Here is a 12150-nt window from a genome sequence, read left to right as displayed (position 1 = left end):
CCTATTATTTTTGGCATAAATGGGAGCATAATATATACACATTTCTACTCATTGCTTTCTTTATGACAATATTCATTTCATTTAGCCTCAAATTATTGCTTTTGTGCTGCTGCATGCTGAGTGTATTTTTTGTGTTTATGCTGATGCTGCAGTGAACATCCCTGTACGTATATCTTTGCCCTCATGAGTAAGGGCATCTGTGGAATAAATTACTGAAAGTGGAATTACTGGGTCAAAAGGTATGAATGCCACTAAGTTGCCTCTAAAGAGGCTGTGCCAATTTGTCTTCCTCCCTGCACTGTTGGAGGAGGTTTGTTTCCCCACACTCTCCTTGATTGTCTATCACCAAATTGTCTGATCCTTGGAAACAAGGTTAAAATACTATATGTGCTGTCTCCTTATGCTATATGTGTATTATTATTATTATTATTATATATCCTTATTTAGTTTGCATTTCTTTGTGAGGTTGATCCTCTTGCTTTCATTTGTTTATAATCCATTCGTATGTCTTTTTTTGTTAACTGCCTTTTCATATCCTTTTCACATTTCATGTTGTTGAAATTTTTATTATTAAATTATAAAAGTTCTTTAAAAATTAAAATAGGCCAGGTCAGGTGCAGTGGCTCACGCCTGTAATCCCAGCACTTTGACAGTCCAAGGCAGTGGATCACGAGGTCAAGAGATTGAGACCAGCCTGGCCAACATGGTGAAATCCTGTCTCTACTAAAAATACAAAAATTAGCCAGGCATGGTGGCGCTTGCTTTTAGTCCCAGCTACTTGGAAGGCTGAGGCAGGAGAAGTGCTTGAACCCAGGAGGTGGAGGTTGCAGTGACCTGAGATCATGCCACTGCACTCCAGCCTGGTGACACAGTGAGACTCCATCTCAAAAAAAAAAAAAAAAAAGAATTAAAATAGGCCTTTGTGGTATGTCGTATGTGTTACAAAATATTTATCATTTGTCTTTTGACTTTGCATTCATTTTTAAATAATTTTCTAACTTTTTTTGAAGTTGTTTATCTCCCTGCCATGGAAAGATGTAAAATTTTTAATGTAATGAAATTTATCAAATTTCCCTTTTAACTTTGGATAATTTGTTCTGAAACATTCTCTCCACTGCAAGATTATCATGAACACTCTTTTGTTTTCTTCTAGTATTTTTGTGATTTAGTTTTTTTATGTTTAATCTTTGTTCTGCCTGGATTTTATTTTGGAGTAAGAAATGAAGGAAGGATTTAGCTTTTCCCAGCTAGTTTGCCCTTTGAACTTTTACTATTTACTGAATAACAAATATGTTTTCCCAGTACTTTGAAATGCCAACTTTACCATATGCTAATTTCTCTTTAGTGTTTGGGCTTGTTTCTGAACTTTCTCTTCTTTCCCTTGGTTGGTCTTTCTGTTCATGTGCCAGTATTCACTTGTTTTATTTTTATTATTTATTTGTTTAACTTGTTCATATGCCAGTGTTAACAGTGACTGAAGGTCTGCAATACATTGTAATATTTGGGAAGAGGTATTACTAATTTAGAGATGTTTGTTATTTCAAGTATTTCAAATGGGTCTATTTCTCCAACTGGATTATAAACACCACGTTTCACACTCTGATTCTTCCATGCCACCCCAAACAGTGCTGAGAACATGGCAGATGGTTAAGAAACACTTGATTCTTGGAAAACAAACTTTCAGATTCCTAGTACTGATCCACTGCTTCTCTCTCCCCACCAAATGATATACTGCGAGCTGTAGAGTGATGACCTGGACTCTGCACCTGGATTTGTACCATGGTCAAGAATATGTCTCTTGCCATACCCAGCATCTGTGCCTTGGTAGACAGGATGAATGGCGCCCCTAAAAAGCAATTCAGCTCAACAGAATGGACAGAGGCTTTGGAATCAGACCAACCTGGATTTGAGGCCTCGCTCCGCCATTAAGCAGTGTCACTATGGACAGGTTACTTGCTCTCTCTAAAACTCTGTTTTCTCATCTATAAAACTGGGATCATAATATCTCCCTCATCAAGTAGTTATCAAAATAAAATGAGATATAATTCATAAAGCTCCTCATATAGTGCCTGGTACTTCAATAATAACTTCTGCAATTCATAGTAGTAATAGTTGTAATCGTAGAAGGAATTTTTTTTAAACAATTATTATTAGATGTTTGGAGAAATATGTAAGACAAATCTTAATTATCAGACTTTGTACCCAGCAGTCTGAAGTAGCAGCAGCTGCCTCCAATAAAAGGGAAAATGATGATGACAACCAACTTTGGCCACAAGTTAGGCACTGGGTGACTAGGCTCAGAGAGGCAGCATTGCACAGAAGGGAGAGCACTGTCTTAGGAGCCACTTTCCAACTTACCCAGGCCACCTTCCTCGGGAAAGTGACTTCCTTTCTCTGAGCTTCAGTTTCTTCCTATAGAAAATGGGATTATGAGTAGTGCCTACTTGGCAGGGTTGCAATAAGAAGTAAATGCATGAGTCCCCAGATCCCACTTAGAACCTGGTACATAGTGAGAGCTAAGGAACTGTCATTTATTCCTTTTTTATTTCCTTCTCTTTCTCCTCTCACCATCGAATACCCTAATTACAGTCCCCCATTAAGGGACTGAAAGAATGATAGACTCAGCTCAACGAATTTTAAGGAGGGGCTAGTAATTAAGACAATTTACCTTCCCTTCTCCTTGTAAGCCTATTTGCTCAACTTAGGTTACAAGATTTTCCAATGAGTTTACAAATAAGGTAATTGAATAATAAATTATCCCATTGATAGGAACGGTCAGATCATTGAAAAACACCAGCATTCTACCTTGTTACCAAAAAAGCACAAGTTTGATGGGCAGTTCTAGGTTAACCCCTTTGCTCCTAAAGCACCATTTCTCATATTAAGCATTGGATGCTACATTGGATTGATTTTTGGTAGAATGAGAGTTGGAAAGAGATGGGGCCTGTCCTCACATGATGTGGAGTCATATCAGCTACAGTTAAAACAATCCTATTCTTAGGTCGAATGGCTGAATTAGGACTCAGTCTCCCGAAGCTTTTCTCTGCTTCTGAGATTCAAAATGGAAAAGGAAGTTGCCTCTAACCATGCCCTCTCCCCCAGCCTGACCTCCATACCAGCTTTAAAACATATATTTTTTCTCCTATTTTAGTCTTTCTTTTTGCCATTCATTACCACCATCTCCTCAGGTGCTCTAACTTTTGGATCTTTGCCCCTATCTTGAAATGTCAAGGTAGGGAAGGTCTAAGTCTCCTTGTGATGGGAACGATTCTAAGTTACCTGCTGGCCCTGGCGTATCAGCCTGGGACGTGCTGGTGGGAAGCTGGTAGAAGGCAAAGGATAGGACCCGAGACTGAGGATGAGGCAGGGCAGACTTGGCTCTGGGTGCCATGGGTAGAGCTCCCATTACTAGCAAGCCAGGGTAGAGAGGAGGCAACCAATGTTTGGAGAGAAATTTGGGAAGGGAGAGGAAAGGGTTGCTGGTAGAAGGGAGAGAAAGACAAGAAAAATCACCTTCTTATCCTTTATCCCTAGCCAAGCTTTGTTGTGGGGGCCTTTCTTTCTTGGGGGTAAGGTTGTGAGGCCTTGCTGACTCAATTTCTTTTCCTTCCCATGAGTGACAAATATTAAGACCCATCAATTGAGGTGAGAGTTCCTGGCATTAGCCCCTGTGTGCATTCCCTATTTGTTGCAGTTGGAAGCATTGGTTTTTGGCATGCCTGTCCCCACCCCAGCCACCCTGAGAGCAGTACACCCAGCATGGCGTGGCTGCAGGTGAAGAGGGAAGTCTCTGTAACAGGGGAAACAGGCGAGCTTTACCTTCCAAAACAGCTTCCCCATTCTGCACCATGTTTAGGCCTCTGGGTCCAAAGCTTGGTTTTCTGTTTTAGAGGAAGACAAGCTCTCTGGTCTTACTGGAATGACCCCAATGAATCCAGAGTAGCTCTGGGGATTTACCCAGACCCGAGCTTTCTTATAGGTATATTTATTTCATTGAAGTCATCAGAGGCCAGTTTGTCTGGACTGTCATCCCCACTGGCACCACTCCCTACCCTGCCTGGCCTCATCCACTCAGGGACTGAGCCTGGATGAAATGGGATTGGCATCCGTTCCCTGCCTTCATCTTCCTCCCACCCTTCCCTTACAATAGACATGAATCCAGTTGTGTGGAATGTAAACTGACTGTGAGCGTTAAACCACAATGCTGTTTCTGGTTTTTCATCTGAATTTCCTTTTCCAGGATGAAGATGGGAGTTGATTCTCTGCGGATCCTGCTGTATCACTTATTTAGAGCTCTATGCATTCCGGATCAATTTTTAGTTTTAAAAGAGCTACAGACCTTCTAAAGGGAATATGCTTTTTAAAGAAATATGCTATTATTAATGAGATTGAGACAGGAAAATAGATGAAAGCAAGTTAGCTAAAGACCAACAGTGTTTTTTTCCCCCAAGTTTTTCCTATTCTTATGTGCTAAATGCAGGTAAATTGTCCCAGTACATAGTCCAGCAGTATAGTATATGGGTTGGGAGCTTGGGCTTTGGGTTAGAAGCTCAAGTCCTGACTTTGCCACTCAGATTATACGACCTTAGGCAGTTACTTCATTCCTCTGAGTCTCAGTTGCTCCTTGACTAATTGGGTCATTGAGAAGAATAAATGAGGTATATTGATAAAATGTTTAGCATGGGGTCTTGGCTCAGAGCAAGCCATTAATATAGCAATACCGCTTAGAATGCACAGAGTGCGCCTGGCTTTCAATTACCTAATTGGATCCCCTGGACGTTTCTGAGGCACAAACAGTAAAGGCAGCATTACCACTGCTTTATGGAAGGGGAAACTGAGAACCAGGGAGGAAAAGTGAATTGCCCCAAGGTCACACAGATCCTTAAAGACAGAGTAAAGGCTAGAATCCAGGGGCTCTAGTTCCTTCTCTAATGTACTCTTAATATTCTGCTCTGTTTCATAAACACAAAGACTGAAACATGACACATATGAATCAAATAGAATAACATGCTTAGACAAAGCATGCGGATTATTAACACAAGGATGGGCCCATGAGGTGCTAAAACTTATCCTTCTTTCATTAATCTCTTGTTAGCATTCTATTGTGAACTTTGTGCGTCCAAATGCCACGTGCGATACTCTGTGATTTATATGCACGACCTTATTTCATCCTTAGGGTAACCCATGAAATAAGTGACATTAACTCTATTTTACCAATAAGGACATGGAGGCTCCAGGAGGTTACATGTCATGCTTCATTCAGATAACAAACTCAGTTCCAAAGTGCATATCCTTAAATTGCTACTCAATTTGTTCCGACTTCTAGGGAGATGGAAGACTGGCCTTCCCAGAGCAATCAAGAAAGAAGAGAAGCTACAAGGAGCGACAATGAGAAGGACTCACTGCAGGATGTGTCGTTCCTCCAGCCAGTCACCGTGATCCCCTGAGTCTGGCAGGTGCTGGCGTAGTTCTGCAGCCAGCTGCAGGCGGTCTGCACCGCGCCCCCATCAATGCAAGAGTCAAACAGGCAGTTCTTGTAGAAGAAGGTGGGGTTAACTTTGCTGTGACACTTGGAGAAGCCAGCATTCTGGTTGGGGATCAGGCTGCACAGCTGCTGCACTTTGGAGAAACCTTCTACCTTGGCACAGGACGGACAGCGGTCCCCACAGCCCACCTGGCAGAAGGTGTCCCTCTTCACCCAGCTCTGCCCAAACTCATTGACGCTGGATGCGAGCAGACCTATGGGCATCTCCAGGTCGTCATCAGGGTTGCCGTTGTAGCGGCCGCACAGACCATAGGTGCTGTTCTGCATGCTCCGAGGGACTGTGATGGACAGGAAGGTCTTCCAGTCATATACAACCTTCAGGCCAAAATCAGTTTCCACCACCACGTGGAAGCCAAAGGAAAAGATATTTATCTTTCCTTGCCCCAGCTTCAGGGGCAGATAGAGCCGTTCACTGTTCACCTATAAGAGGAGAGATGAGGTGGAGAAACACAGTTGGCCCAGAGATTTCCCAGCTCTTCTCCTAACAATGAGTCTCTTGAAAGACAAGTCCCAGAGGGAAGTTGGAGGAGGCTGAATGTAGTCTTTGCATGTACTGTTGTTTATGTCAGTCAACTATTATTATTAGGATTTGAACAGATGCAAATGACTATCCTTGGTACACTAATATACCTATTTATTTCAGTGCCTTCTGTTTACATAGCATTATTTCCCCCAGGAGTTCAAATTGTTTTCTCCAAGGTAATATAAAGGTAATAAGAATTCAATTAAAGTTTAGACTGAAATACCAAAACATAGAACTCTTGTGTTTCTATTTCTAGCTCTACCATGGAATTTATTTTAGGCAAGCCCCAGTGTATTAATTCCTTTGAGATTTCTTTTTTCTTTAAGGATGGCTTCACTTTGCTGTTCCCTCTGTCTGAAATGACACTCTCCGCCCATCAACATCTCTCTCATCCTCCAGACCCTGCTCCAATGTTGCCTCTTCTGTAAGGCAAGATTTTCTGAGCTCGTGGTCAGAATTAATCACTCCCTTGTCTGGGAAACCAGGGCAGGTTATTTATACTTCTCTTGTATTCCTCTCCACCGCTGGCCAGGATCAAGCCTGCATACACTGTATTGCAGCACACATCACAATCTGCCTTATGTTATGACTGGTGTACGCTCTTCCATCTCACCTACAAGATTATGGGCAACTTGAGGGCAGGAACCACATTTTATTGATCTTTATGCCCACCTTCCCCTCATTACCCCCCAGGCACCCAGCACAATGTCTCCCACGGAGGGGGCACTTGACATACGTTTCCTCCCACATATTTTTAAATTCAGACAAGAGGGAAATCCCTTAACAGTAAACTCCAGGACTGCACTGCCCTTGAACTATTTTGATTCAGAGGAGCCAAATCCTATAGCCTGTGGCCGGTTAGTGCATGATGGAAGATAGACAGCCAGGTTGCTCACTGCAGCAAGGGCTCGCAGGGGAGGTGGCATGCCTTGTGGGAGAAGCAGCTGTTTTAAGATTGCTCTCTGACCAGAAATCCCTTCCCCCAACCTCCTTCCTCTCTCCCTTGGCTGACACCACTTTCCACGCCTTCCCCTGCCTTGGTTCAGACTCTCATCACCTTTCACCTTGACTGTAGCATACTCTCCTAACTTGTCTCGCTGGCCCCAGGATTGCCCCTCCATTTGGTCACTACCGCCACGCCAGTAATCTTAATGCAATTGAAAGCAGTTAATCCAATACTGAAAGCCCTCTCCAGGGCTTGGGTAAAGTGTCTGATATTCTTAGCACTTCACCCTGGGCTCTCCAGGAACTGGCCCTGCCTCTCAGATCCACCCCATTGGCTTCCTGCACACCAGCAACACCCAACAGTTTGCAGTTCCCTGAATGAACCAAGCTGTGCCATTCCACCCTGCCATTTCCCGTGCTGTGAGTGTGATGGATGCTTTCCATGCTCCACCCAGGACCCCCAATCCCAGGCCCTGCAACCATGGCCTAATGATAACTCACAGCTGGCCTTGGCCCCATGGGAACCACGTTGCCCAGAAGATTCTGACCCCCTAATCCAAGGGTAGCCCTTGGCCAATGACTGGCTGACACTGGGAGTCGAGCACCAGGGCTCCTAGTAGCCCAGGCTAAAGCTGTTCTGCAGCTTGGACCACAGCCCTGCTGAGCTCTCTTGACCTGGTGCTATCCTCACTTTCCCAAGATTTCCCACCTCAGACTTTGCTTCTCGGGAACCTGACCTAAGACAACAGGGAAGCCCTTGACTCCACCTTTTTCCTGGGGCAACGCTCACCCTTCAAAACTCAACTATCTCCTTCTGTGAGTATTCGTTGAGGCAGAATTCATTCATTCATCCAGTAGACATTAATTTGGCACCACTGAGTGCCAGGCACTGTGCTAAAGGCTGGGATAAAAAACATATGGCCTTTCCCTAGGAGCTCATAGGCATGTGGCAGAGGGAAGTACACAGACAGATAACAATACCATGTGATAAAAGCAATGATAGAGGTAAACAGATGCACAGGCACCAGCCTTAGCCTGGGCACAAAAGCAGGGCTGCCTGCAGAAGACAATGCCCACACCCGGTCTCAAAGGAGGAGGAGGAGTTGGCCCGTCAAGGAGGGGTGGGAGTGAAGACAAGGGAATTCGAAATAAAGGGCTCAGTCCCAGCAAAGGCCCAGGTAGATAAGGGAAAAATATCCTGATAAATATGAATAATTACAGCAATTTAGTGCTTCTGGGGCATAGTGTGTGGCCTTGGGAGTGGTGGGAGATGAAAATGGACAGGTGGGGAGGGCCTGGATCATGAAGGGCCTTGTATCCAGTACACACATGGCAAAGCGGCCTATGAGATAAAGCCTGCAAAACACCCATTTGTTTTGTAAAACAAAAGCATCAGCAATCTTAATAAGAGAATTTAAGTAGGAAGATGAGGCCAGAATTTGGATTGCAGAAACAAATAGCAAATAAAGTAACAAACAGGAGATTCAGAAGCAGAGATGATGCTCTTAAGAGTCTGACCAGAAATGGAAGGAGAGAGATTGGATTGAAGCTAGTGGGGAACTGGGGCAAGGCTTGTTTGAGAATGAGCATGTTTATGGGTTGAAGAGAAGGACACTGTAGAAAGACACAGAAGGGAGAGGAGACAACAGAGGGCCAAGATCCCAGGGAAGGCAACAAAGAGATGGCAGAGGGGGAAAGCAGCCATGGGAGGAGAAGAGATGCCTCATTCTCGGCACTTGGAAGGGAGGAGGTGGAGAGGATGCAGTGATAGTCATTTAAGGGACAAGGTGCATGAAGGGTGAGAGGAGGAGCGAGATCAGGCCATGGAGACTCTGATCTATCCTGAAAGTTCACAGAGAATAAAGTAAAAGCCTTGCACTCAGAGGCCAATTGGTGCCAGCTGGCTTTTCTTCCTAAGTTACCTCGCATTCTATATTTCTGGCTACCTGATGTCACCCAGGAGGCAATGCCTTGGGGAGGCAATATAATTGGATGAAGCTAAAAGGCTTGCAAATTCTGCCATTGCCAAGGAGAGCTTTGAGAAAGGAACACCCTCGACTCAGACAGGCTCGGCTTCTCTGTGTCTCAGAAACCCCACGCATGCCGCCTCCACCCTGGCACCCCTGCCCTGCCCCTCTCTCTGTGAGTGAGAAATGGAGGAAAAGAGGGAGCTCAGAGGCAGGAGGTCCGAGGAAAAGGGAGAGGCTTGGTGGATGGAGGAGGAAGTCGCAGAGGACGATGAGAAGGTGGGGGAGGAGTCCGGGGAAGTGTATTTCAAATATTTAAGTATTGGAAACAAGACCACATATTAGAGTTTTTGGAAACAGTTTTCCTTTAAACAACAGACCTTGACCTAGTTCTCCAGCAAGGTCTCCTGCAGCAAAGTCTCCTTGCACCCCTCACTTTGCTACCCACCCCGAGTCTTCACCAATATTTCCTTTTTGTGGACACCTTCACCTCCTTCTTGGTCTGGCAAGTGTAATCCTCCAGTGATCAACTCTGGGTCTCCTCTTCCAGGAAGCCCTCCCTGAGGTCCTTGCAGCTGATTTAGGCAACCCCTCCTCTGTGCTCTCACACCCTCCATGAGCAACATTTTTGCAGCTCTTCACGTTACACAGACATTAATTGCTAACATGTCTGTCTCTAGCACTAGACTCTTTTAGGACAGAGGCCATATTTGATTCATTTTTCTACCCCCAGGACTTGGTAGAGAATAAGCATCAATAGAAGCTCATGACACTAAATCGAGCCAGAGTGATACTAAAAACCCCACTCTTCTGGCAATAAATTATAAAGACACAGGCTGTGAGGACCCTGAAAACCTCCCCATTGGCCTGAATCATGTCAGACTTGGCAGTGATGAAGCCTGGGGGTAGAGGCAGGAGTGAGACAGTCTCTGTTGAGTTCTGGCTGTGGATGGCTGAGATGGGTTATGGCGGTGCCCCCAGGAGTGGCTCACCTTCTGCAGCTCACCCCCCTACCCTGTCTGGTCTATAGATAGCACATTTATTTCTAGCTTCTCTTGGCTTAGTGGATTTTCCCATGTCCTGTGGTGCTGCTGAATGCAGGGAAAGGTCAGAGTCATAGAAGAACCCTGTGTCCCAAGGAAGCACTTTTTTATCACCCCCCATTTCTGAGGGCCCCAGCAGTAATCTGCACTCTAGGCTGTGTTTCATCCAGCACTTCATTTCACACTGTCATCCTAACGGCCATTATTCTTCAGGCTCAGGGAGAGATGGTGACTAGTAAAAACATCATGGGAAAACAAATGCAAATCACTGAATAAGCAGATTCTGCAATGCATTTTAATGATCTGAAGTAACTGTTAAATCTATCCCCCGCACCTCGAAAGCAAAGAACCTTCGATGCACCCTGAACTTGGTCTTCTTGTCAAGGGTTTGAAAGCTGTATACTCTGTTTCCAACTTGAGCACTTAGGACATCTCAGTGACTGAGAAAGAAGTGCCCTAGCAAGAAGTCCCCCCATCTCTTTAATCCATTTCTCCCTGATACTCATTGTCTCCAATGACCCCCCGTTGTGGGTTACACTGTGTCCCCCCAAAACAAATGTTGAGACCTTAGCCCCCAGGACCTGTGAATGGACTGACTTGGAAATAGGGGCTTTGTCGATGTGATCAAGTTAAGATGAGGTCACCCTGGATTAGGTGGGGTTAACTCCAGTGAATGGTGTTCTTAAAAGGAGAAGGAGATTTGGACACAGAGAAAACAGGAGACGCGGAGGGAAGGAGGCCACGTAAAGACAGAGGCAGAGACTGGAGTTTATGCCGCCACAAGGTAAGGAACATTGAGGACTGCCCACAGCCACCAGAAGCTATGAGAGAGGTAGGGAGTGGTGCTTCCCCAGGACCTCCTGGGGAGTGTGAACCTACCACCACCTTGACTTTGGACTTACAGCCTCCAGAACTGGGAAAGAATGAGTTGCTGTTGTTTTAGGCCACCCAGTCTGTGGTATTTCATAATGGCAGACCTTAATAAACTAATTCACACCCCGCTCTCCAGCACTCTGTGAGGAAGAAGTCCGCTGTGTGGTTCTCCGGGCTTGGGATTTTAGCAATAAGTGCATCTTGTGAGACTGGGGCAGAGCACATGCCTGGAAGGAGAGCTAACCCACTGGGGGCTTAACCCTATAGTAGAGGGAAAGGGAAGGACATGCCTAGAGACAGTGGGAAGTCATTTATTGCGAAGGAGAGGGAAGGGCAGCATGAAAGAAGAGTAGGTGCTCACGAGGACCCCACAGACTATACCTGAAAAGAACTGGGAGGATGTCTGAAGCCAGCATGCGTAGCTTCAGATGTCGAGGTACCTAAATGCAGAGAGTGTGTAACACGAGGCAGAAAACACAATTCATCTTAAACTAGATGAGACAGGACCCATGAACAGATTACATTTTAAAAGAAAAGAAAAACCTGAAAGACAGAAAGGCAGAAGAGCAGCGAATATCAAAGAGACAAGTAACTGCATGAAAACACCTAAGTCTAAGGGTGGAAAGATAGCACAAAAGGAAACAGAGAAAAGGACAAATACGACGCAAGCAACGTGGGCAAAACGACCGACACGTTTGTTTTAACGTAAGATGAAAATGGATAGAGGGAAGTTGTCGTAATGGGTAGCTCTGACTATCCAAACATCTAGAAATCTTATGTGGCTGAAAGCCAAGACTCTGACACAGTCCTAACTTGCCTCAGTGGCAATGTAACCTCTCAGATTGTTGAAGCAGTAACTAGCACTGTGACAAAATCACGGGAACCCTGGAAGAAAGCGGTTATTGTGTCATTTCATTCATTCATTTTTTGGGGGGTCGGGGGAACAGAGTCTCGCTCTGTTGCCCAGGCTGGAGTACAACAGTGTAATCTTGCCTCACTGCAATCTCCGCCTCCCGGGTTCAAGCAATTCTCTGTCTCAGCCTCCTGAGTAGCTGGGATTACAGGTGCCCACCACCATGCCTGGCTAATTCTTGTATTTTTAATAGAGACGGGCTTTCACCATCTTGGCCAGGCTGGTCTTGAACCCTTGACCTTCTGATCCACCTGTCTTGTCTTCCCAAAGTGCTGGGATTACAGACATGAGCCACCGTACCCAGCCTCATTCATTCATTTGACCAGTGTTTCGAGTGTCAC

The 12150-nt window shown here is 45.1% G+C and overlaps 1 protein-coding gene across 1 annotated transcript in view; it reads right to left on the bottom strand.

Annotated features, from left to right (window-relative positions):
• LOC117079799 (tubulin-specific chaperone cofactor E-like protein) overlaps positions 1 to 12150 on the bottom strand; it is a 168285-nt gene that overhangs the window by 34579 nt on the left and 121556 nt on the right. The window contains exon 18 of the mRNA XM_033203855.1: positions 5404 to 5965. Coding sequence (XP_033059746.1) covers positions 5404 to 5965 — 562 coding nt within the window. The remainder of the gene's footprint in view (positions 1 to 5403; positions 5966 to 12150) is intronic.

The sequence above is a fragment of the Trachypithecus francoisi genome, unplaced genomic scaffold, assembly GCF_009764315.1.
Source record: "Trachypithecus francoisi isolate TF-2019V2 unplaced genomic scaffold, Tfra_2.0 Lachesis_group8, whole genome shotgun sequence".
Taxonomy (NCBI): domain Eukaryota; kingdom Metazoa; phylum Chordata; class Mammalia; order Primates; family Cercopithecidae; genus Trachypithecus; species Trachypithecus francoisi.
This window is presented reverse-complemented; position numbering and strand designations above follow the sequence as displayed.